Source organism: Macrobrachium rosenbergii, chromosome 13, assembly GCF_040412425.1.
Source record: "Macrobrachium rosenbergii isolate ZJJX-2024 chromosome 13, ASM4041242v1, whole genome shotgun sequence".
NCBI lineage: Eukaryota > Metazoa > Arthropoda > Malacostraca > Decapoda > Palaemonidae > Macrobrachium > Macrobrachium rosenbergii.
Window position 1 is genome coordinate 18250586 of NC_089753.1, and position 25650 is coordinate 18276235.

Below are 25650 nucleotides of genomic sequence, written 5' to 3' on the forward strand. Positions count from 1 at the left end.
CTCATATTTATTTGTCATCAATAAAACCAAAACACCAAATTCAGGGAAATCAGCATAAATTCTGGTCTCTAATTTTGTTTTACTTCAGTGATCATATTTTTTTACTTCCTGGTTTAAATTTTGTCCAAGATGGTCTCTCATCCTTCAAGGAGTTCAACCGGGTAAGGTCTGGACGCCTTCTTTTTAAAAGTAACCCATAAAATGGCAACCAGGTTAAAAACTGAAAACTTAGTCAATCATAACTTTCTCCTCATGAAACCAAAAACAATGAATTCTGACACTGAGGGTGACATCACATGTCACCCATTATAAACAGCAAAAAATCAGCTCTCCACTCCAAAATTTCACGATGCCCTTCTATATTCCAGTTCAAAATCATTATTGTTTTTATAAATAAAGAGCAAAGTATTCATTTATGCTTTATTCAGTGAAAATGTGATCATCTTTGATGTCAACAACTAATATGACAATGAATGGCTTACAAATGAATAAAAAAAATATACAAGAAAGGATTTGCTTAAAATTAATAATCAATCGTATAGTATTTTCACAATGTCATAGACTAATAAAATATTTACAGCTCTATACAAGCAACCAATGCTTGATAATATATATTGACAACTTTAGTCATATACATTTGTACATTTGTTTGTAAGGAGAGAGAAAAAAAAGTTAATTCCTTTTAGATATTCTTGTCAATGCAACTGCAACATTTTAGGCTCGATTCAATGAATATCCAGATAACCAGAAAAAAAAAAAAAGTGCGTGCCTCAGCAGTATAACACCTATTCTTGCTAGATGTTCAGTGATATATATATATATAAAAAAAAAAATAAATAAAAAAAGAGCATAAATATATCCGTCTTATACCCTGCACTTATATTAGTTATAGAAGTACATTTTCAGGTGTACAGCCATGGAAATGCATTTGAAGTATTTTGCAACTAAAGATAACAAAACAACTACTCTGCCTTGAAGTGATTTTTAAATGTGACTAAACTTAAAGCTAACTAATCAATTTCTTTTATATGGATGAAAAGCATCAGTGAAAATCATCCACTTCTGATAGGAAGTATGAGAAAATGTACAGAAATCTTCCAAGCTGGAAGGCACCTGTTGTGATCCTTTTGAATAGTAAATTACCAATAGAAAATCATAGTACATTACCAACTGAAAATCCTTGCCAAACATTAAGAATATGCATACAAGGTTGTATGAAGCAATCTTAGATCTCATAATAATATTCTTCCACATTCTCTCATACATGGAGGAGACTTCATAATGCTGTGGTGTATCTAACTTTCCACATGTCTTGCTATAGACATCACTTTAATCATAATGTGAAGTTACTATTCCTAACCCATTTTAAGTCTTAACGAATATATTGCAATATACTGCAACTCCTTAAAAATCCAATATCTGGATAAATGGAACATATTTTCACAGTATTTGTCTAGGATTTGTTTCAAATACTTGATTTACATCGCAGTTGAAAGCTGGTATATCACCTAACATATATTTGACAGTATTCTCTGCTTTCAAGAATTTTTGAAACAAAATGCACACTAACTGTAAGTTAAATAACATAGCAATACACTGCAAGGTTTAACTTACTCTCAAATTTGCTTTCATATAAATTTCTTGCGATACTGCATATTACACAGCAAAGGGGCAAATCTATCCTTTGGTACATTACAGAGAAATATTCTCATCGTCATAAAATAATTTTTGGATGTAACCCTGACAAAAGACTGGGCAAACTGGAAAAGCCAGAGTATAAAAACAAAATAAACCTAAAAGAAATTAAGGGAACCTCTAAAATTATATGAAATATCAGTTTCACTGCTTTGGTTTTACAAAGTAAACTTATCCAAGTAATTACTACCATTGTGATAAGAACTCTACCATGCTTACCTCATCTTTGTTTCCTTGCTGTCCTGAGGAATTACTCTGCATCTGCTGCTCCCCTCTTTGGTTAAACCTATTTCCCATTTGATTCCTTCTCATGTTGAAGTTCTCTCCCATTTGGTTCCCCCTCTGATTGAAACCAGCACTCATGCCATTACCACTCGACATATTTCTTAACTGTGCACCACTGTTCAAATTATCGCTAAGGGAAGAAAAGTTTCCTAACCTACTAAATTCCATATTACTACTGCTATTACTATTCATATTCATCCCTATACTGAAACTATTGGTGCTCTTATGACCATAATCAGTTACTTGTTGCTGGCCAAAATCTTGCGCTTTCTGATGACCAAAGTTTCCTTTCTGTGAGGAATTCACAGTGTCATTGGTTTTTGCATTCCACAAATTTACATCACCTCTACCAAACTGCTTACCTGAACCATAACCCCCATACTCATTCCTGCCACCAGGCTGTCTGCCTTGCATGGCATTGCTTGAATTTACCCCCAAATCTCTTCCTGACCAAGATCCTTCAACATGTTTAGGCCTACCACCTTTATCATCATTCCAACCAGGTCTTCCTGTTTTCAATGATCCACTGTCTCTTTGTCTACTTTCTTGAGTTTTAGGTTGGGCTGCTTCCCCTGACTTACTGTAGGCTATACCAAAGTGTGCAGAAGTTACAGCTACATATATGTCAGTAACATCCTTCTCTGATGCATTATAGATACTTTGTGCAGTCAGCGCATTTTTAATGCACTGAACAATGTAGGCTGGATCCATATTATATGTCATCTTAGCAATATCCTCAATGTTTAGCCCATAATACTTAGGGTTCTCCACAGGTAATGAAGCTATATTAAGTAGTTTTAGAGCATGACTGCTTGCCAATCTTAATTTCATTGCTTGTGCTCCAGAACCATACATCTGACTAACCCCAAGAGCTTTTTCTGACAGTCTCATCAAAATCATCTTACTGTCTTCATTTTGTACCAATTTACCGAGTTCCTGTTTATCAGACCAACAAACAGATATCTTTCTCATAAGGAGTTGGGCTGCAGGCCCCAAAACACCAAGAGAAGGGCACAATTCTTGTAATAAGTTAATAGTTTCTTGCATGTCAGTACTGCTTTCAGTATTACCAACAGGGAAACTTGACTTCTGCATTCTTCCTGTATTAAATTCCTCTTTGTTGGAGTTTTGCTGCATTCCACCATCCCTACTTGACTTCTCCTCGTGGCCATGGTATTGATGTCCCCTTCCAAAACTATCCCTTGAGAATTCTTCATTTCTGTTGTACTGTTGCCTTCTTCCTTTATCCTTGTCCTCATTTCTGTTATGTTGATGTGTCTTTCCTCTGAAGCCATCTCCATCTCTGTTCTGATTCATTCTCCCCCTACCTACATCTGAGCTTCTCTCATCCCTACGATATTTCTCCCGATGATTATCCCTGTCATCGGTAGAAGATTTTCGTTTCTGTGACTCACTGGATCTCCTTTCTTGTTTGGCTTCATCCTGTTTGTTCACTTTTTCTCTGGAATCCTGACTAGGGGTACCTTTACATGCCTTTTCCTTTTTATCCTTGTATTCTTTTTCCAAGTCTTGTTTCTTAGCATCATACTCTTCTTGAAGGAGTAATGTGATCAGCTCTTTCCAGAATTCTTCCCACAGCTTATTAGAATGTTCCATATCATTCCTCTCAGGATACTGAACTTTGTACTGCTCCATGAAGATGGAATACTTTTGCTCATACTCCGGATGAAACTCTGGTGAACTGACATACAACTCTTGCTCTCGTTCTTGTTCCTTGTCCATTTCATCCAAAGCCTTCTTGTATTCAATTTCCAATGCAGCCAAGGTCTTGACTCTGGAATGTACAAAATTCTAGTCAATGTGTTAGCCAAACAAAATAAACCCTGTAAACACTAGCATATAACAAAAGCCTGTAACTAAATTTTTTCCACTAAATTTAACCAAGAAAGAAATTACCATTCCTTGGAATATACGAAACGTTTTGTCCTGAAAAAAACTAAAACATCCATAAAAACTAACACGACCAATATAAAGTTCATTCTGTCTTCCATCAACATCTTTCATTTCCTTTCACCAAACTAGTATAGTCTAAGTTTATGACTGAAGCTTACTCACTATGCCAGATGGCAGAGGTATGTGATAATTCAATTTTCTCATTGTTCTAAAGGTTGGACTAAAATAGTCCAACCTGACAGTCATTTCTAGACTCAGACTGTCATTAAATAACAAATATATTACTCAATGTTAATTCAATATATCCTGGAGTACTAGAAGTTTATAATAATAATAATAATAATAATGATCCTTCTAATAGAGTCATATGTTCACAATTTCTTAGACTGGCAAATATTTGTATGAACAGTGAAAATTTTGTCTAAAATTTTCAATTACTTTTTAATACACTGATAAACGATAAATTCCCAATATGACAATTAAAAACTAATTAATTTATATTTGAATATATATGATATCTCACACCATCATTAAATATAATTTTAATGTTAAGTTAGTTTGACTAATTATTCCAATATATAACATACCTAATTGTTCTCTTTCTCTTGCATATATGGTACATGTATATACTGCAAATTATTATTTATACTGTATAAACCTTAACTATCATTACCAATATTACTATTATATATATATATATATATATATATATATATATATATATATATATATATATATATATATATATAATATATATAATAACAGTTTGTCATGATGCTTACAATATGGTAGTGGATTTTAATAAAATATTAATATTAATTATAACTACATATTGTATTTTATATGACAATTTATCAATTATAATCTATTATTGCAGGTGCTATTTACAACTTAAGACTGCTACCTGCATTCATCCTATGGGTAACATAAGTTGACAATGATAATAAAAGAACTGTGTTTGTGTACATGCACCTCTTGTCCATTTATGTCTTTCCACATCTCAACTTGTACTCTTTTCCCTGTACCTCCTATAATTTCTGTAAAAAAAGGTATAAAACCCCAAGCAATACATGTGCTACTGATGGTTGTCTATGGATTTCAAACTGCAACCTACTCCCAAGTCCAAGCATCCCTAGGGGATTACTGTTTCTGAAGTTTTTGCTCCTATTAGTGGTTTATCTTCACTTTACCTTGGTAAAATTATTTACCTGAATTTTTCATTTAGCTACCCTTTTTTATACACAGTATATACTTAAACTTTTGCTACCCCTTAAAATTTTTACTGATATATTCACTAACATGTATTTAAAATACTTAAAGAGATATATATAAGATCTAATATATATATTTGATGTGAATTCACTATATCTTTAACATTTCTATATATCTAATACATGTTACAAAGGACTAGACCCATGAATATTACAACGTCAAGGTACTAATCTAAGACAAGTACATAGTTTGTAGAAAAAAGGAGAGCTAAATGAAAAATAAAGGAAGACAAATAATTCTACGGCAAGCTGAAAGTAAAATAACATCTGTACCATAATGAGCAGGAACAAAAACAAATAAGCCACATGCAATACATGTATATATTTATATATACATTAGTGTACATTATCTTTTTCCCAATTTTACTATCAAGAAAGTTGGTTAATTTGGTTGGTAGAGCATGTCTGGATTTGCACACTGGTTGTAGACCTGAACCATATGATAAACCTCATTTTGTTCACAAAGGAAACAAACCATCGTTCTTTACAAATTGGGAAAATCTCTAAGTGCAAACTGGATCCGGTTTAGAAACATAAGGTTGGTGGCAAGTATGCAGATCCTGACCTCTTGTCCCCTTTGCAAACACTGTGATGCATTAGTTCTCTCTTAAGCCATTTTCAAGCAAGACCTGCACTGCCCTTTCTAGCTTGGAAGCTGGTTTTATGTGCTTCCTGTTCATTCTACGCCTTCGAGTTCTGGTTTCTTCACACTTTTTGTGATATATTTGTGAACATGTGTGTGTTATTTCGTGTGTAATTGCATTTGAGATGCAAACCCATGAATCATCTAAGAAAGCTAAGCCTCAGAGGAGTGTCCTGGGGTAGGTAACAACCCTTGTTTTCAATATCTAGCCTCTCTCGAAACTGATCCTCATTCGACTTGTAGCAGATGCAGGTCAAATGATTGCAATGTAAGTAACCCCCTGTTCAGCTTCTAGAGATTGGTCTCCGGAGCAATGGAAGCGTTTGGTAAGGAGAGATAAAAAAGGAAATCGGTTGTTTCATCATGGGAAGGCTTTGTGCTTCCATTGGCAGCCACCATCCATCTTCTTTCTCTCCTTCACCAGAATTGCCTATCGTTGTATCTTCTTTTCAGGAAAATTTCACGCCTCGTTCTTCTATTGCTTTGTCTCTAGATAGTTCATGGAAGGGTTCAGGAGATCTCAATTGATTTAGCTGCCTCTGTACTATTGTTACAGGGATGGATGCAAAGAAGCTCAACAAGTGCTGGTCTTCATTAGGCCGACCAGGGGAGGCCCACCTTGGGGGGCCTAATGTCCCACCTCGTCTTCCCGTCTCCCAGTTTCTTCCGCCATGTCAGTCTCTACAGCTACGATGTCTATGTCTTCTGCATGAGTTTCTAAGGCCATGATATCCTTGGACTACACCATTCCGTCATTGGCCGTGCCTCTAACATCGGCTCCTGTTCCTGGCCCTTCTATGTCTTCTCCCGACTCCTTTATTCAAGCTCTGGTGGAGAGAGTCGAAAGTGCACTTCTGAAAAAGTTTGGCCGCTCCATTCACCTTCATCCGTTCCTTCCATTCCATGGAGGCTTCGGAGGAGGAAGGACTTCGTGGCCCCTACTTGTAAGAAGATCCGCAAGCTCGGTCATCTAGTCAAACCCATATCGTTGCCTCCAAGGTTGTTCCTGTTTCATCTCCAGCTGTCCTGGGGTTAGATGCAGTTACAGATGGCCATGTGTCTATCAAGGTTCACGATCGTATGTCGTCTTCTTTGGATACTAACAAGCACTGCCCAGTTCCTCATTCTTGTTGGCAACTCACTCTGCAAGAGAAGTCTCTTCTAAGCACCGTAGATCTATGGATTGGGGTCCTCCTCAAGAAGTTCCAGTCATTTTGTCTTCTTCCGCTTTCCCTGCTCACAAAAAGAGGGTTAAGTCCACAGCCGTCAAGAAGTCAACATCACACCTGAGGGAGAGTTCTCATGACTGGGACCGTTCCCCTCTTAGGACAAGGAGTCCACAGTCTCGTTCGCGTAGCCGTGACCATTCTCCACATAAAAGAGACCTTTCTCATTCATTAGAACGATATATACCCAAGATGTTACGCCCTGATTGTTCTTGAGCTCCAGTACTGAACAATGATGCAGGAGGTGCCGCTGATTCGGTTGACAGGCTGGAACAACAACCCCGTGGCCTGGAAGCAGAAGGCTCTTTCCCTCTCGACACAGACAACTAAGAACTATCAACTGCATACGCAGAAGTTGTGTAACTCATTTGTCGGTACAACTAATTAGTGGAAGAGACTGGCTACCATTTCATATTATCTTTCAGGTGTCCAGGTCCTTGTGGGGCCCAAGAAAGAAACGAAGACATCGTTAGCCATGGCATTTGACTGTGTTCTTGACTAAAAGTGCCATGTTCTAACCATCTAGCAGGTCATTTATGTTGCTCCCTCCTCTTCTTCCATGACGTAAACATAAGTTGCTAACAAGGAAGGTGGATCCAGACCTAGTTCATCTAGGCCCAGTCTTTCTTTAGATCAAAGCAAGGCAGAAGGAACGTCCTTTATACACCAAGAGTCAACTACAATGGAATCGACTGCTTCTACAGTGTTTCAGGCAGTCTCGTGGCTCGATCTGTGGTCGACAACAGTCGGCAAGATTTCTTCTGCTGCTAAAGAAAAAAGATGCTACCCTCTCTAAGATCTAGTTTATTGGCCCTGAGGACTGGAACAGTTATAGGATCTTTTGTCACTCCTAAGGACCAAGTTGTGGGTGCGGTGGCCAGATGAAAACAGACAATAATGACCGTCTTGTCCACCAAGCTGTTATTAAATCTTCTGGTCCTTCACGTACCAATGTAGCTCAACCTAGATCTCAGGCTGTCTCTTACCATTCACCTATGAGAGCTCAAGTCACAATGGGTCCTCGCAGGGGCCACCAACCTTTGCCTGCACCTGCTAAGAAAATATCTCAGCAATGTCCCTTTCAGCTTTGTCCTACCAGAGCCAGGAGAGGAGCCAGACACAGGGCTAGGGGAGGGGAAACCCTTGAAAGGCCGTCCCTCCCCACTCGAGGAGGGAAATGCTATAGAGGGCGCCCCTCCCCACTTGGTGCCGTTGGTTGGGGGTGCCTGGCGAGCCATTGGTCAACTTGGCAGCAGCACGGAGTGGAGACCTGGGTAACAGATATTCTATGAGTGGGAAATCTACTCCTCTTCGAGTTTCCTCCTCTGGCTCTGCTCTCCAATTGTCCATTCAACTAAGAACATAAGTTCAGGGCTCGTCGAAGGATCTGGCTCATTATAAGATTTTTTTTTCTTCAAATATAGTTTATATTGAATAAAATTAATATGATACGAATCTGACAAACAAAAGGCCACAGAAGTTTAAAGTGACTATTTACAACCCTGTGTGGGGGCCTCTTTTACAAGACACTCGTAAAAATTTGTATTTACACATTTTTTTCTTATAATTCATTTTACTTTGTCAAATTGTAATTACAGCTCACACAATATCACAACAGACAAGAACTAAAATCAGTAACAAATTCTGAGTATGTGGTGTAAAATATTTATAAGATTTACTGAGATAGGGAGATGTAGTAGCTTTTTGTGAGGTATACATATTTTTTTCTAACATTTCTTTGCAAAATTACAATTACAACTGACACTCTATCATAAAAGATAAGAACTAAAACCAACAGCAATCCCTGGGTATATTTATGAGCAAATAAAAAGACAACATGGGATGGCGAGGGGCAATACATTCCCCATCAAATCTCAAGGGAGACTGACCCCCTCTGTCGTATGCTGAGCTACTACAGTTGCCATAAGTAATTTATGGCCCATTGAAGTGATATGAACATCTTTCCCACTAAATTCATCCAAATCGTATGGTGCATAACATTAATACTCATATGAGTTAGCCTGTCCATCACTTAAAACCTGTTATAGACACTCATATGATGGTGCCCACCCATTAAGGGTTAAAGACGAAAAAACAGAACAAGAATGTTTTTGAAACATAAACCCTGGGAAAATTCCATCCTATCACACATTTTCAATGCATTTTCTGAAAATCTAAAAATTCTTTCATGTAATGTGTTTACAGCACATCAACAAAAAGTATGCATAAAAAATATTTAATCTTCCACCGATAACATAACTATGAATAAAATCAAACTACAGTAAACCCCCGGCATTTACGTTCTCAAGATTCATGGACTCACGTATTCGCGGATTTCTCTGTGGAACATATCTACCCATTATTCGCGGTATTTTTCACTGAGAAATATTCACTAATTATTGTATTTTCATATTTTCATGACTAAATGCATTTTTTGTGATAAAACTATTAACATATTCAGGTATAAGCATTTTTAGAGGGTTTTTCTTGTGTTTAAACTATCAAAATAGGCAGTTCTAAGTGTTTTTAGAGGGTTTTAAGTATTTGCACAGGGTAGGGGTGGGTGTTTGCGGTATGCATGCCCCACGAATATGGGGGGTTTACTGTATTATGCAGACAATGTAGTACTGTCTATGCAAGGAGAATAGTCTCCTGGCCCCAATATCGGGGAGTGCATGAAGTAACAGCTACGGTCAACTTGCCTACACAGATCCTTGCTGAGGAGTGGGAAGAGTTACACACTAGGCTCTATCACAAACATGCACTTACAAAAATATGAGGGATGTGTGAAAATAGTTTAAAAAGCAATACCTTTCATCTAACTTCTGACTGAAGGATGAGGAATCCTTTGATGATGATGATCTACTGCTAGATCCCCTTGAGGAGGACCAGGTGGTGCTAGTCTTCTCCTTTGATGAACTCTTGTTTTCCGATGCTTTGTCTGTCTTGTCTTTAGTACAACTCTGGCTTTCTGCAGTCTTTTTCGGAATGGGTTTCGTATCCGAGGGCCTTGTGGAAGCAATCAGTCTCTCTAGCACATCACTCCTATATGAACCTACCTTTGCAGATGAATGAGGCTTGGAATCTGGAAAAAAAATAAGAAAATAAAATAAAAAAAAAAAATAAAAAATAAAGTTTTTTGGCAATAAAATTGGTGGCTTCAAATGAGATGAGTGTATAACTTGAATATAAACTTTATAATCAAAACTGGTCTTTAGTAGTAGATAATGGTAATACAAGAATATTCACTTGACTACATATTGAATATAATGTTCTTAGAATATCCCAAAATTAATTTCTATTTTCCCTTTAAAAAAACACAGCCTGAAACATCACCTATACTAAAATATCTAAGACCTTAAAAAAATAAGAGAGATGCCAAGGAAACTGGCAAAATGATATTTTTACTTCAATTCAAATTTACTGCATTTATAAATGAAGGTAAGGAGCACTTCTTATCCCTGCTTTGCTAATTTACAAAAAACGTATCTCTGAATTAGTTAATTTAGCAACTAATGGCAGTGAATGTTGGTAATACTCAGCTATTAGTCTGGCAGCAGTGGGTGACAACCTTGCAAAAATAACCCCAAGCAAGTTTTGATTGATTTTGGTAAAAAAAAGTTCCACAGAATCAGAAACTGAATGATGCCCAGCTGGCATTGTTGGGCATTTTGATAAATTCACCACGGTGTCCAAGATGGCTGCTGCGTAAATCCAAAAAATGTTATAAACGTCTTTCTTTATTTTTTGGCCTATTTTATAATATACATCAATTCTAGGGTTTTCCGAGGTCAAGGAAGCTAATTAGAAAATAAAGTGTAAACCCAAGCTTACCGAGTCGTTCATATTCAGTATAAAAGTAGTTCCAAGATTATGTGTTCTACTGTAAACTAGATGGTAGTCTTTTATCTCATAACCTCACAAATTAGGTAGTTAACATTTCCGTGATTTCTGCTTGTTTTTAGGTATACTTAATTACACTTTGTTCACAAGGGACAGTAGTGGTAAATGCTCTTTAATATGAACTCTCTTTTGGCAGGGAAAGATGGTGATGTCGGTGCAATTTCTTCTCTTCATCCTCAGCTTTGTTTATTGTAGCTTCGTCTTAAATCCAATGGTGGTGGTGCTTATGTAGCTCTTTCATTTCTTTTCAGGCAGAAATGGCTGGGTGCTACTTCAAACTGATGGGCTGGTGCAGCGAGGCCAAAACCAAGTGTTGACCAATGCAGGAAGAGACAGACTCCAGTCGATCATCAACACAAGCAAACAGCTCAGCAATACATTGCCAACAGACTTAGAATTGTCTATTAAAGGCAATAAGGACTGTACTGTTCAATGTCAACGATCATGTGTATCATCATACACCTCAAAGCACAACATTACAAGACTACTGAAGAAGCAGCAAAGATGTCCACCTGAACAGCCACCACCAAAACCGAACTAGGTTGTCTCGAACTCATTCAGAGTTCAACTTTAAAGACCACTGTATATTTTGTGGTGAGGAATGCACAAAACAGAAGGAAGCCAAACACCCTCGAAGATGGAGACCTGTAAGCCTTTGTCATATCATAGATTCAGGGCCAAAGGATAAGAGTTTCAAAGAAGCCATTCTTCAGGTGTGTCATGATCAAAATGACCAGTGGGGTAAGGATGTTGAACTTCGTGTTCTTGGTGCAGTGAGTGATCTGCTTGCAGCTGATGCACATTATCATCGAAACTGCAGACCTTCATTCATGAGTTCGAAATCATTAAAAGCTGCAGTGATCGAAAGTAAAATCCACAAGGATCCAGCACTTTCCATGCTCATCGAAGAAATAGATTCAGATATGAGCAAGCTTTGGTCTTCGACTGACGTTCACAAGCAATACACGGAAAACGGTGGCACAACTTCAAAGACGGAGCTTGGTTGATGCACTGGAGAAGCATTTTGGTGATCGCTTGTTGCTGTTGTCTTGCAAAGGATTAGCATCATCGTTGGTGTTCAGGTCACGTGCGTCTGAGCTTGTGAACTTGGTAGACTAATCTGACAATGAAGAACATGCAATTAGGTCTGTTGCAAGTCAGATCCTTGAGGAAGTAAAGTCAACTGATATTGACAGCAAAAGATACTGTTCACGAATGAACGAAAATATTGCTCTGGCTGAATCTAGTACATTGATGTCATTGTTGTCTGAAATCAGTCCAAAACTATCTGCTTCACCCCCTGGAGTTCTCATTAGAAACAAGGTGACCGGTGCAGTAATGCACAAACCTACCCTGTTACAAGTTGCTCTTGGTGTTTGTGCAAGGGAAAAACACTTGATAAGTATGCTGCATGACTTTTCAGTGGCATGTTCATATGATGAAGTATTGCGGTTCAAATCATCTGTGGCGCAAAATACCACTGACCGCAAGGAAATATAAGGATTATTCAAAGCCGAAGATGGTTTGATTCAAACAGTCATTGACAACTATGATGCAAATATTTCATCTCTGAATGGCTTGAAACCTACTCATTCACTCGCCAAGTTGATGTGCCAGTCTGTGTCGGACTCAACCGAAAATAATCAAGGCAAAGAAGAGATGATTTCCAGAGTCAATAAAGCCAAGATGAAAATGCCTGATGATGAAATTACTATTCACCACTACCATGGACCAAAACACCCAGGTATGCTTGATGTACCACCGATGAATGCTTTGGCCTCATCGGACTTCGGGCGGAAACTAAACCACAACAGTCAAATCCTTTCTTCCAGTACCACTTCCACCTGACACATTAGCTGCTCCTGAGAGTGTGCAGAACCTGCTCTGGTGCAACTGCCAATCGTCAACAGATGGATGTTCCACAAGGAGGTGTTCGAGTTGCAAAAATGATATTACATGCTGCATCTTTTGCAAGTGCAATATCAACTCCAGTCTCAACTGTTACAATCCTCTCAATGCAGCTTTCCAAGATTCTGAAGATGAAGCGGCTGACACTGACAACGAAAGGGATAATGATAATGAAGACTTTCTCACTTGAAACCATTTATAAATGTTCTGTGGCATCATCTTCTGATATCAGTTTCTGATAAAGTGACCAAACATTCAGCATGTGTTTGTGTTCTTTATCACAATTTTTTTTGCAACCACTGCAACATTTGAGTTTTATGCTCAATATGAACAACTCAATAAGTTTTGGGCTTACACTTTATTTTCCATTATAATTAGCTTCCTTGACCTCAAAAACCCTAGAATTGATGTATCATATTATAAAATAGGCAGAAAATAAAGAAACGAGAGTTGATTTATAGCTTCCGGATTTAAGTGGCAGCCATTTTGGACACCATGTTGAATTTCTCAAAACGCCCAAAGATGCCAGCTGGGCATCATTCAGTTTCTGATTCTATGGAACTTTTTCTACCAAATTCAATCAAAACCTGCTTGGGGGGTATTTTTGCAAGGTCTACTTGAAAATCAGGGTTTGGCTACTAAACTATATCACTTGGCAACACATGCAATGATGATGATGGTAAATCTCAAAGCAGCTGGTGAGTTTTAGAATAAAAATATATTATCAGAATGCATATGCACATGAACAGAATGTCCAGAATTTAGAATATATGATAATACATGCATTGTAAGTGGATACGATATGTGAAACAATTTTATTAAATTACAATTACTTTAAACATAACTGTACTATTTGGCTTTTGCAAATGGATAGCGCACTCCAAAATATTTCAATTTTCAGAATTTTGGATAAGCAGTAGTAAACCTCTACTTGGAAAGTTATCCAGAGTCATATCACTTTTTTTCAAATTTTAATAATTCATTTTCCATTCAATATATTGTCCAATATACCCATAAAAGCTACTTTTTAATTTGAGCAAAGGAGAAAATAGTATTTGTTAAAAATATTGAGCACTGCAATGAATACATTAAATGTAGCCTAATTTAAGCAAGATATAAAACAAACCTGCAAATTACTAAAAGGAGGGAGTTTGACTAAGAAAAGAATGATCATACGCTTCTGCTAAAACAAATCTGTGAAAAGACTAGGTTAAAATAAACTAATTAACCACATAACTGTACTTACCCTTTTTCTTGAGAGATTCTACAAATATTTTCTTAAAACCACCTCTAGGATGTATCTTATCCTGAGCATCTTCAACTTCCTTATTTAAAATTCTGTTTGTTGTAATAACTATATTCACATCTGCAAAAATTAACAAGATATGGTTATATATACTCATTAGTAGGAAACTGAATAAAAAAAATATATTTCTCATCCAAATTATGTGCTGAATGGTTAATAAACTAGGGAACATATAGAACATCGGTAAGAAGAGTGGGGTTTAACTACCTTTTCTAGCAAGGTCTGAGAAGTAGTTCTGGATAAACTTGGGGCAATTTTGGAGCAGAGCTGGTCCATCATCTAAAATTAAGGCCTTCAGTCTAGTAGTGTCCAACTTCTTGGATTGATGTGGCTTATTTACATTCACTAAAGGGCGCAGTGCATCTAATGTGGTGATGAGAACTGTAGTACCCTCTGAAATAGTTGACTAATCAAAAGATATCCTACAACATTCAATACTTCATTGGAGACTTGTATGTTATGGAATACATTAAGAGAGGAAGCTGATCTATTTATGACAATTTTTACGAATAATTTATAAAAATAGGGAGTCCAATGAGAATAGATAATTTTTTTCTACCAGTTCTTGATCAAGCTCATGGATAAGAATTTTGACAACCAATGGATACACTTGGAGCCAAATGATCAATATGAAAACACGTATACAATATATATATATATATATATATATATATATATATATATATATATATATATAGGCAGTCCCAGTTTATGAGGGGTTGCGTTTTTACGCTGCGTCGTAAACCGAAAAATCGCTGAAAATCGTACAAAATCCTAAGAAAATGTTACTTTAAATGCTTTTGGTGTATTGAAAATGATGTAAACCACATTTTTATTGAGTTTTCCATCAAAAAAAAACCTCCAAATTTTGATTATTCTGCCATTTTGGAGCCATATTTCTTCCATCGGATCGTCATTTACGCGTTTAACCCTGGAACATGCGTCAGTAAACTGGGAAATAATTTCTGACAATATATTTCTTCAGGGACTGCCTGTATATATATACCTATATATATATAATTAAACCAGGGACTGCCTGTATATATATATATATATATATATATATATATTATATATATATATATATTATATATATATATATATATATATATATATATATATATATATATATATATATATATATATATATACACACACACACAGTATATATATATATATTATATAGTAACCCCCGTATTCGTGGTCTCACTATTCGTGAATTTCTCTGTGGAACGTATCTACCCATTATTCACGGAAAATTCACCCATTCGCAGTATTTTTCACTGACAAATATTCACTAATTACTGTATTTTCATATCATTTTCATGACTAAATACAATTTTTGTGATAAAACTATGAAAATACGCAGTTCTAGTGTTTTTAGAGGGGTTTTAAGCATTCACGGCACGTGCGCGCACATGCTATATATATATACGAGTATAGTAAACCACCGTATTCAGGGTCTCACGATTCGCGGACTCACCTATTCGTGGATTTTCTATGAACATATATATGCATTATTCGCTAAAATTCGCCCATTCATGGTATTTTTCACTGAGAAATATACACTAACTACTGTATTTTCAACTTATTTTCATGACTAAATGCACTTTTTGTGATAAAACTATTAAAATACTCAAGTAGTGCTCGAGTTACGATAATTCGCCTTACGATAATTTGATTTTGCGATGGAGTAAGGAATTAACACCGATACGACAATATTTAAAAAATATTTTAAAATTTCGCGCGGGTGCAGGCAGCAGTATACAATCAGGCAGTGAGAGAGACCAAATTACAATATACCAACTTCTTTTCCTCCATCTCTTTATCCCATCTTCTAGTTAAAAAAGTAAATGAGAATGATAAAAGTATTGTTAACGTTATACTCGTGTAAATGCATACAGCCATAAACAACCAAACGAGAAACTGTTGTTTTGCTTATCACAGAATCGGATAACAACAGCCGTTTTGCTTTTATTTCAACCATCGTACGGTAATACATAATTACCATAGGTTATAGTACAAATGACGTTAAGTAGAATATGATGATATATTTTTACATTATACCATTATTCATTATGGATAAAAGATCGGTAGCCGACGCTGAGAAAACAATGTTCAAGCTGTTAATGAATATAAGTTATACTATCGTGCATCGACAACATGGATGAAACTCGACTCCAACTACAACCAGAGAAAGTATTTTAATCCAAACTACTGGGCATGGAAGAACACAATACTGCTATTTTTACGCCGATAAACGATGAATACATAAAGCTCTTATTATGACGAAATCAAGTGAAAATAGCGAACGGAATCTTGATTTTTTTTTTTTTTTTTACACCAACACCCTGAAACGGTCTACATCATCGACTTGTCTATTAATGGAGGGGGGGGGGAAGCTAAATTGATTTCACAACGAGAGAATTTACGTTATATTTTGACTTAAAAACACTTTGTATAATATAACGAAAAATAACCTTGCCCCAAATAAATAAATGAAGTATCTAGAGATTCATTTACGCTAACTAGAAGCAAGAAAACACTTTGAACCGAGTTAAATATGGCGAAATAAATACTGCGTAAATGATTTCCAACCCAAAACACTGATCGCTATGATTGCAACTTATAATACAAAAGCAATATAAGAATATATACAATATTATTGGATGCAGTAAATTAAGGCATAACATTTTAAAAAATCCATGGAAAATATGCATATACATTATGTTGATGTTTGTATAATATGATATGTGAATATAGAGTACAGTATAATGTAGGCTAGGCTACTGTCTATGTATACGATACACCGTAGTGTAGGCTAAGCTAATTTTTGTTTATTTCAATTTCTCTTTGTATTGAATAATCATAAGTCACTCCACATGAACCTCTAGAATTAGCTGATATTAATAATTACTATACCATGTATGTATAGAGTATATTTTATAGTGTAGGGTAGGCTACCATATATGTATACATGGTACCGAATACCCTTGTGTAGGCTAGGCTATACTTGAGATATGTTTTTTCCAACAAATGATTTTTTTTTTTTTTTTTTTGAACCTAGCCCCATTGTAAGTCGGATAATACCTGTATAAGCATTTTTGTTTTTTGTCTGAACTATCAAAATAGGCAGTTCTAAGTGTTTTTAGAAGGGTTCTAATTACTGTGGGGTTTAGCTATTTAAACGTGTGGGGTGTGTATATATATAGCATATATATATGATATATATATATATATTTATATATATATATATATATATATATATATATATATATATATATATATATATATATATATATATATATATATATATATATATATATATGCATATATATATTACCATAGATACATATGCATGTATATATTGTAATACGGCTAATGCCACGCCTCTTAACTTCTCGAATTCTTTGCACTTTTTAGGATATGCTTGTCACTACAAAGGCTTAAGATCCAAACGTGAGAAATATGAAGAAATCATGATATCTGGTAGCGGGAAATGAAATGGTAACATAGATCCATTTCCTGCTACCAGACATCATAATTTCTTCATATTTCTTGCACTTGGATCTTAAGGCTTGGTAGTGACAAGCTTATCCAAAATAGGGTGAAGAATTCGAGAAGTTAAGAGGGCATTGTGGCTATTACAATTACACATATATATTGCAACAAAGGATACCCTTCACAAGTCAACTCCCCCTCCAAACTTTGCAAAGGAACGTAACTTTTATTCCTTTGAGAGGATTTACTGTAAACCTGAACTGTTATATTTTCAAAAGAAGTACAGTAACTTTGAATCGCACTGCTGACTGACAAGGTGGTCATGGAAAACACTGCCCCTTCTTGAATCTCTTATTATCGTTCCCTGGACACAGTGTTAATCCTTTCTCTCGGCCCCATGACTGCCTTGAAACCTCTCTTTCAGGTGCGAAGCAGTTTTGAGACAAAATCCCCGCCGCAGACACCAGATGAACCGGTGTTGGGGATTTACCCAAAGAGAAAGTTTTGGAAAGCCTCATAGCAAACAGCAGCCACACACCTTCCCATGCAGCTGACTGGAAAATCATAGAGGTCATGGGATCGTGCCAAACCCCATGTGCGTGCCCATATAAAATGGAATGTCAAGAGTGTGGGAAGATAACCCAGAGAGGTCTTAAAAGGAGCTATGCAACCCAAAGCAGATCCAACATCACCGTCCCCTTGACCTCAGCCCCATCAGGGCCATATCCCACACACGTGGCCATTTTCTTAGCCCAGTATTTTTCAAGTGCTTAGCCCCTTCCTCCCCCGCAACCAATATGGCAAAACGACGAGGACCCACGCTCTGTCATAAGGCGATGTGCTCAGATTTGAGGTTTTTCAACAATCACGAATTCTTTTATCCTTTATTTACTTTTCGATTTCCAAATGCAATTTTTCCCTATTGACCTGACCTTCTTTTTGCAATGTAGTAGTTTAAATTTGTAAATGTTTACCAGTGTTTTAAACTGAGGCTTATTGGTGCCTTCTGCTCAGTTCTCGATTTTCCTTTGACTGCGCTAATTTTCCGTCACGTAACCACATGCATTCTCAATTGCAGACAGAGTTGCTTACTGTGGAATCCCCCCCCCTCCCCCTTTCCAATTGTGCATGTGTCGTGGTTCTAACCATGGAAACCTTCTGTACAATGCCCTTAAAGTGGACTTTCCCTGGCACCTTCAGTTATCATTTTGTTATCGTAACTTAGTTCTTCAGCAGGACACTGCTTACCCGTCCAATTTCTTTCCCATTCTTCTGATTTTGTGTTAATGTAAATATATATGATTTTAAGAGAACCTAAGTGTTTTATTTGCAACATTCCCTGGTAAGTAAAGCCTTCAGCTCATCTTTTTCTTCTTATGGTTTTACCTGACCCAGCAACTGTAGTCAGATACATAAATTTTCATGTAAGTCAGTCCTTTCCTCAGTTAGACCATAAAGGTAACTTCCTTGCTCAAGATTTATATACCCTGAAGTAAAAAAATAATAAAGGTGGGAAGCCTGCAGTTTACATACCTTCAACAGTATCTCCAGCTGAGTAGGAAACCTTTTGGTTACAGCATTTTGCCAGTTCTGTTATACAATCCACATACAGCTTAGCCAGTTCGGGTGATACTGTAATTAACAAAACTCGGAGACCTGCAACAATTTAGACTGTGTATAATAACTATACTTATTTTGGGCAAGCTCCCTTTTGAATATCACCAAAGTGAACAAAAGATGTTAAAAAAATATATCTAGTGATCTAAAGTATAGTAAAGATAACTTTAAAATCAAGAACACTAAGATGGACAATTATTTGCAGAAAAATATAATCAATATCAGCAAGAAATTACAACAATTGAAATAAGTACATTTGAAATAAACACATACATTGCAAGTCTTTCACGAGGAATAAATTTTTGACAGCTTCTGTCAGATAACCTAGTGTCCTCTTTAATCCTTCAACGTACAAGTTGTCCCACTTATCGTTAAAAAGCATTTCTGGTTTTCCTGGAAGAAAAGAAATTGGGTGTGCTATATCACTAAACTATTTAATACAAGATATTATCACTTCATAGCATTTACATCATCAAAGTAAGTACTACAACAAGAAGGAAGTATCTTACAGAGTGCTTTTCCATATGTTGGTGGTATCTTGGTTCCATTTACATTACAAAATCTCTTAGCTAATGCACTAAGGTAATAAAACTTCTTAGCTAAGAAAGTTTCAGCAAGACCTCTTGAGAAGCTGAATGACCTTACCCGTTTACTTAAAATCATCATCTCCAATAACCTGTAATTTTCTTGACCTTCCATAACTTACAAGTTGCCACAAACCAATGGAACTTTCCAAAATAAAATAAAAAAAAAGCCATCCAAAACATACACCCAATAAGATTTCCTATCTACCATAAAATATTTTGCAATCGCCTTATGCAAATTGTATACTATCACTTAATGAACTGTACTTTATCATTATCTTCAATATGCTTTTACCAAGACACAACAAAGGGTTCACATTTTACAAAGATCAGCCATTTTACTTATAAAAAAGATTAATCTAATTTTAATACATCAAGTGCACAGTCTGTTTTCATCTAACACTGCATCTGTCCTGTCAGACCAATATTAATTACGGTAAAAAAATACTTTGAAACTTCAATAATTCCAAACGATAACCTAATAAAATGCACTACTCCATTTCATCAGGTTATGGTTTGGAATTATAATAAAATGTAATACTGCAGAACATAACAAATACATTTAGTCAATGAATTTACAAGCAACAGAGTGTAGCTACAGCAAATGAGAGGTTTTACAGATGTTGTCATATGCAGAACCCTTTGAAATATTCAATACTGTACTATATACTGAATTTCCTTTATTCTTATTATATCACCTTTGTCAAAAGGTTATTTACCAACATTCAATGAGTCATATAGTACCACAGACAGAGAAAGCATACAATTCCTAATCAAACTGGCAAGAACTAGTAATGATACCAACAAATACAATAACTCTGATGTCCTTTAATTCAGTTTAGAAATATTAGTTTACTCCTACCAGTTTTTGCCAAAATTTCCTTATGGCCAGACAGTGGCCAGTTTGTCTATCAATTTAGTAGTCTTAGTGATTGAATGTGTTTCTACATTAAATACAAAACACCAGTATGACGGTTACTCCATCTCACGGATATTAACTTGAGTAAAGAAAGTTGAAACTTTGTTACACAAATAGTGCAAGTTCAATTTTGTCAAGAGTAATCCCCCGCGAATATGGGGGGTTTACTGTATCATCATTATTCTTACGTCGTAGCATCATTTTCTTTATCAAATCTTTCTGGTACATCAGCCTTTATGGTACTCTAGGTTTGGTCAGTCCCATTATCATGGGGATATTCCACTTACACTGTGCCATGGCCATGCAGCATACTACTAACAATACTAATGGTAAACTATTTAAACTGACCACTTAGTTTAGTCTCAATTAAGACACGGTTGGCCCAAAGTATATACTTAATATATTAGACTCAGTTACCAAATTAAAACTCCTTAAAAATTTTACTCAAGAGTAAACTAAAAATGGGTCATGGGTATCATTCATCATATACCCGTGGGTCAAACAAGTGACCACTGAGATGGGATGGCATTAGTGGAATGTGGCACTATTTTTCGAATGAATACCAAAAACCAACGTTCGGTCAAACTTGTTTCATCTTTTATCATCAGATTCATCATTCCACACTGGCTGCTGATCACCGAGGATGATGGATTTTCAAGACAGAAAAGAATATATGACAGGAACAAGGATAATTGATCTACCAATTGTAGTTGCACCTTTGGCATCCTAGTCAGCCTCTTCATTTTCTTAATGCCTAACCATGTAGGGATTAATCATTTTATACTTATACTAGCTTCATATATTTTGTGGCACAAAAACTCCATCATTACACAATGATATTTAATTTAATAATTTTGAAGGGATTCTAATGCACTTCTGGAAGAACCAAATATTTCATTTATCTGTTTGTGTATGTTTTCATTAATCCTAACTTTTGACCATACTGCAGACAAGTCTGCTATTGGAACTAAAAAAAATCTATCACTAGTTTGGTGTACTGATAGATAAAAATCAAAGCTCCACTATCAATTACACAATGTGGCCCTCTACAACTTACATCCCCTACAATGTTGCAGATATCTACTATTTATAAGTTGAAGCAGTGATTGCATCCACCTAACACCAAAAAGACTGCGACATTTACTTGCCTGGCCCCTGTACTGGCACACAAATGACAAGATACTGTATCTACATAAAACTTGAAATGTATGAACACAGCCACAGGTGAAAGACTTGATGAAAGATGAAACATACATCTATCAAGAAATGAATTGACTACAGTGGCCAGGTAAATAACCAATGAACTACAGTTCTCCTCGCACACTAATCAAGAACACTGTAATTCTATTAAGTCCCACCTAGGTGCCAAGAATGTCTACACACCATTTCAATTTGCATCTCAACACGCTATTGATCAGTCACAACTGAATCTATTCTGGATACCCAGTGATTGCATAAAAACGTATAATATTTGAATATCTTGAAAAATAGAAGGAAACAAGTAGCAACAGCACATACATGGAAAATACCTGACCCCTGAAACAAAGTATAGCACCAGGAGATACTGAAAAATATTTGACATTTAAATCAACAAAATGTGGAAAAATTAAGTGATTAAATGAGTAAAACAACTTTAGTCTGCCTATCAAAAGTTACCTAATAACATAAAACACAATAAATGAGATACAATACACCAAACCTATGCTACTATTTGCTTTTTCAAGAGGAAAATACTGTATTCAACATTGAATATTATTGGGCAGCTGTAGAGTTTCACCAATTCTGATTTACTCTATTCTACTTCGGCAGCAAATATAAACTCGTGTATGTTTTGTATACTGATGAAACTCTTATACCCATATTGTCACGTATCAGACCTGTTTGTCAAGGCTAATGACATAAGAACCAGTAACAAAGTCATCCAGAATGATAACATTCATGCCAATCACTAAAAACCAAACTTACTAATGGAAAATTTCTCAAGAGGAGAGAGAAACAATAAAATTTAGACAGTACTTGAAACAAAGGCATCTCCACAATCATTCACCTTATTACGGCATGACATCAAATTTCACTAGTATCTTTAAAATATTCCCTTGTCTCCATTTATTGAAAAATATTGCTAAATTTTTCATCACTTTTAATAACACTTAAAAAAGCTAAGCCTATGACATGTAAGACAATGACAAAAAAATTTCACTTACATTCAACTGTAGAGGCACTTAATAGTTTATACAATATTTGTAAAATTTAACCATACAATATGAACTTCCCGAGTTATCTACTCTCTTGACTGCTACTGATATAAATAATGGCCCTGATGCAATTCAGTTGAGATACTAAGCTCTTGTGGTCACTGATGGAAGCACAGACTAGTAATTTCTCCCAATGACAGATCCTTATTGGTCCACAGTTGAAGGTATAATACAGAAACGTTTCTACTTACGTTAATTCTTTTGAAATCCAGATCTCAACAAAATGTACTTTCAAACAGATGTGAGGATGTAGATCACTTAATGGTAATGAGCATCGTTCACCATGCATTACACAAATACCTGCAGCTCTCCTTTTAAACCTTACCTCTGCTAAGCAAATTTTTCTCCGTTTCAACGAAACTGTCAAGTGCCGTATCTACAAAGCCTCTTTCATACTTCTACTATATTCTTTTTCCCAACACAAAGACTGCATGCCTATAAACAAACACCCCTAATGCTCTTGTGAGTCTTGAATCACTAAATTTGGATGTCTAAGAATCAAACATACTGGCTTAATAAAAATTTAATTTTCTTAAGCTATGACAATACTTGCTTCTTACAATAAACTTTCATCAGTGAGTCAAAGTAATCAAGCCAATTTTGGAGACTGTGCACTAAAAATAAACTTCCAGATGACATATGGGTGGTAAAGAGTTTTGAATTTTCTTGTCTAAATCATCTAAAACAAATCATCAAACATCCCACAACGTTTCCTTTCCCTTGAACACACCTGGCTTAGTTTTTTTTTACCATTTCTCAGTTCTATCACAAGATAAATTTTAATCTTGTACTTCTAGGAAAATCACCATATCAATAAATACATATGACACAGTCCTTGTGGTATCATAGAAGTTTTGGGTGTAGGAAAGGTTATTTCCCATTTACCCACTACATTACTTATGATTTCAATCCTCATCAAAAACTAATGTTGACTTAATAAGGACCTTTTACTGCTGCCTTTGGCATAATGGTATTTTGTTTTGGCAAAGATGGTCACTAGTTGATTTTAGATTGAGCTGGCCTTTCACCAGCAAAGGCCACTGCCTAATTGGAATATAAAATTTAGGCCCAAGGCCAAGTGCTGGAACCTATGAGGTCACAGTGTTGAAACGGAAAACGCGAGTAAAGGTTTTAAAGGTGTAACAGGAGGTAGACCTGGCAGTTGCACTCAAATATTTGTTAAAGGGTGGGAAGTATAATGATACAAATGGAGGTACAGTATAAGGAATGATAGAGGCTGCAGCTAGGGGCTGAAGGGATGCTACATAGAACCTCAAGTAAAGCCTACATTACACCACTTTTGAGGTGCACTAAGTCACTAACCCCCTAAGGGGTTTACTACCTAATGACACCCCACACGTGTGCTATGTGTTAAAATTGATTCCGAGGCCTGGAATCAGCAACCATTTTTAACATACCCGTGTTGCACTGCCACATACCAAGGTTGTTCAGCTTACTCTATTCTCAACTACATTTTATACTTTACTATAAAATTTTGTTAATTAAGCTCAATGTTGTTTCATCTGCATTTTGCAAGTCATGTTTTCTTTTCTATATTTACACATCATACTCTTTGGTGGAAGCTTCCTTAGCCAGTTAACAACTCTTTTAGTTTATTACAAGTGTTTACATATTTTGAATAGTAATACTTATACCAATAAAGTAAAAACTCCAACACTTACACAAAAAAAAAAAAAAAAAAAAATTTATGTGCAATAACATTACATGTTATGGGAAAGGCCCCCTTAGCACACTGGTAATTTTCAAATAAGAAAGCACCAAAACAGCTTTTTACTTGTATACTAGAATGAAATAAAGCAGGAGGGCAACTGAAACAAAATCCTCTCAATTTTCCTGCAATCAAGCTATTACAAAACCTATGAGATACCACTGTTAGTCATTCATTTCACCAAAATCTCACCAATGACATATAAAATACTCATTCGTGTCTCAGAAATCCCCCAACTCGCTACCTGCTGTCTACAGACACAATGAGCAATTGTTCTTGCCAGCATCACCTGGATCTTCAGGCAGGAGCCAAGCACTGTCCCCAAATTTCATGAGTTTGTAGTGTTGGTAGCAGCTCTTGACAAATTTCTCCACTTTTCACTTTCCAACCTTGCACCGATAATCACCACTGCATTTTAAATAGAATTTTGTATTATCACTATTTTTATTAAACTTGTTTTCTCTTAGATATCAGTTACATCTGCATCTCTACCATATCTTCAACTCCAATGTTTATTGTTTTTCAGAGGAAGCGACAAGGCAGAATGGCGAGTCTTTAATTGGCACGTGGGCAATGACAAGTCCGACGACATCATAGACATGACGCTAATGACGGAAGGTTGAGGGACAGCCAAGGGACACAGCTATCTGCAATCACGAAAACGCTTGTGATGGAGACTCCAACTTCCTTCGCTCATCCTCTTCCCATCATGCCTTTAGAGCTAGACCCAACCATTCTCCTCCAACTTAAATAGCACGGTAGGTTTCTAGGTGCTGTCCATTCATTTCTAGTTGAGGAGGACTAGTTAGAGGACATCACCCCACCAGGAGGACGGTATGCCTTTCAACTGGATCTGAATCCTGCACACTTGTACAGTGGTCCACTTGCTGGTGG

General features: G+C 36.1%; 1 protein-coding gene across 2 annotated transcripts in view; it reads right to left on the bottom strand.

Annotated features, from left to right (window-relative positions):
- Positions 1-406: 406 nt before the first annotated feature.
- Positions 407-25650, bottom strand: part of LOC136844943 (uncharacterized) — a 96012-nt gene continuing 70768 nt past the window's right edge. For both annotated transcript variants that reach the window (XM_067114349.1, XM_067114350.1), the window contains exons 13-18: positions 19543-19662; positions 19186-19308; positions 14359-14544; positions 14092-14211; positions 9846-10119; positions 407-3775 (exon numbers count right to left, since the gene is read on the bottom strand). In XM_067114349.1, coding sequence (XP_066970450.1) covers positions 1882-3775; positions 9846-10119; positions 14092-14211; positions 14359-14544; positions 19186-19308; positions 19543-19662 — 2717 coding nt within the window. In that variant the 3' untranslated portion in view covers positions 407-1881. The remainder of the gene's footprint in view (positions 3776-9845; positions 10120-14091; positions 14212-14358; positions 14545-19185; positions 19309-19542; positions 19663-25650) is intronic.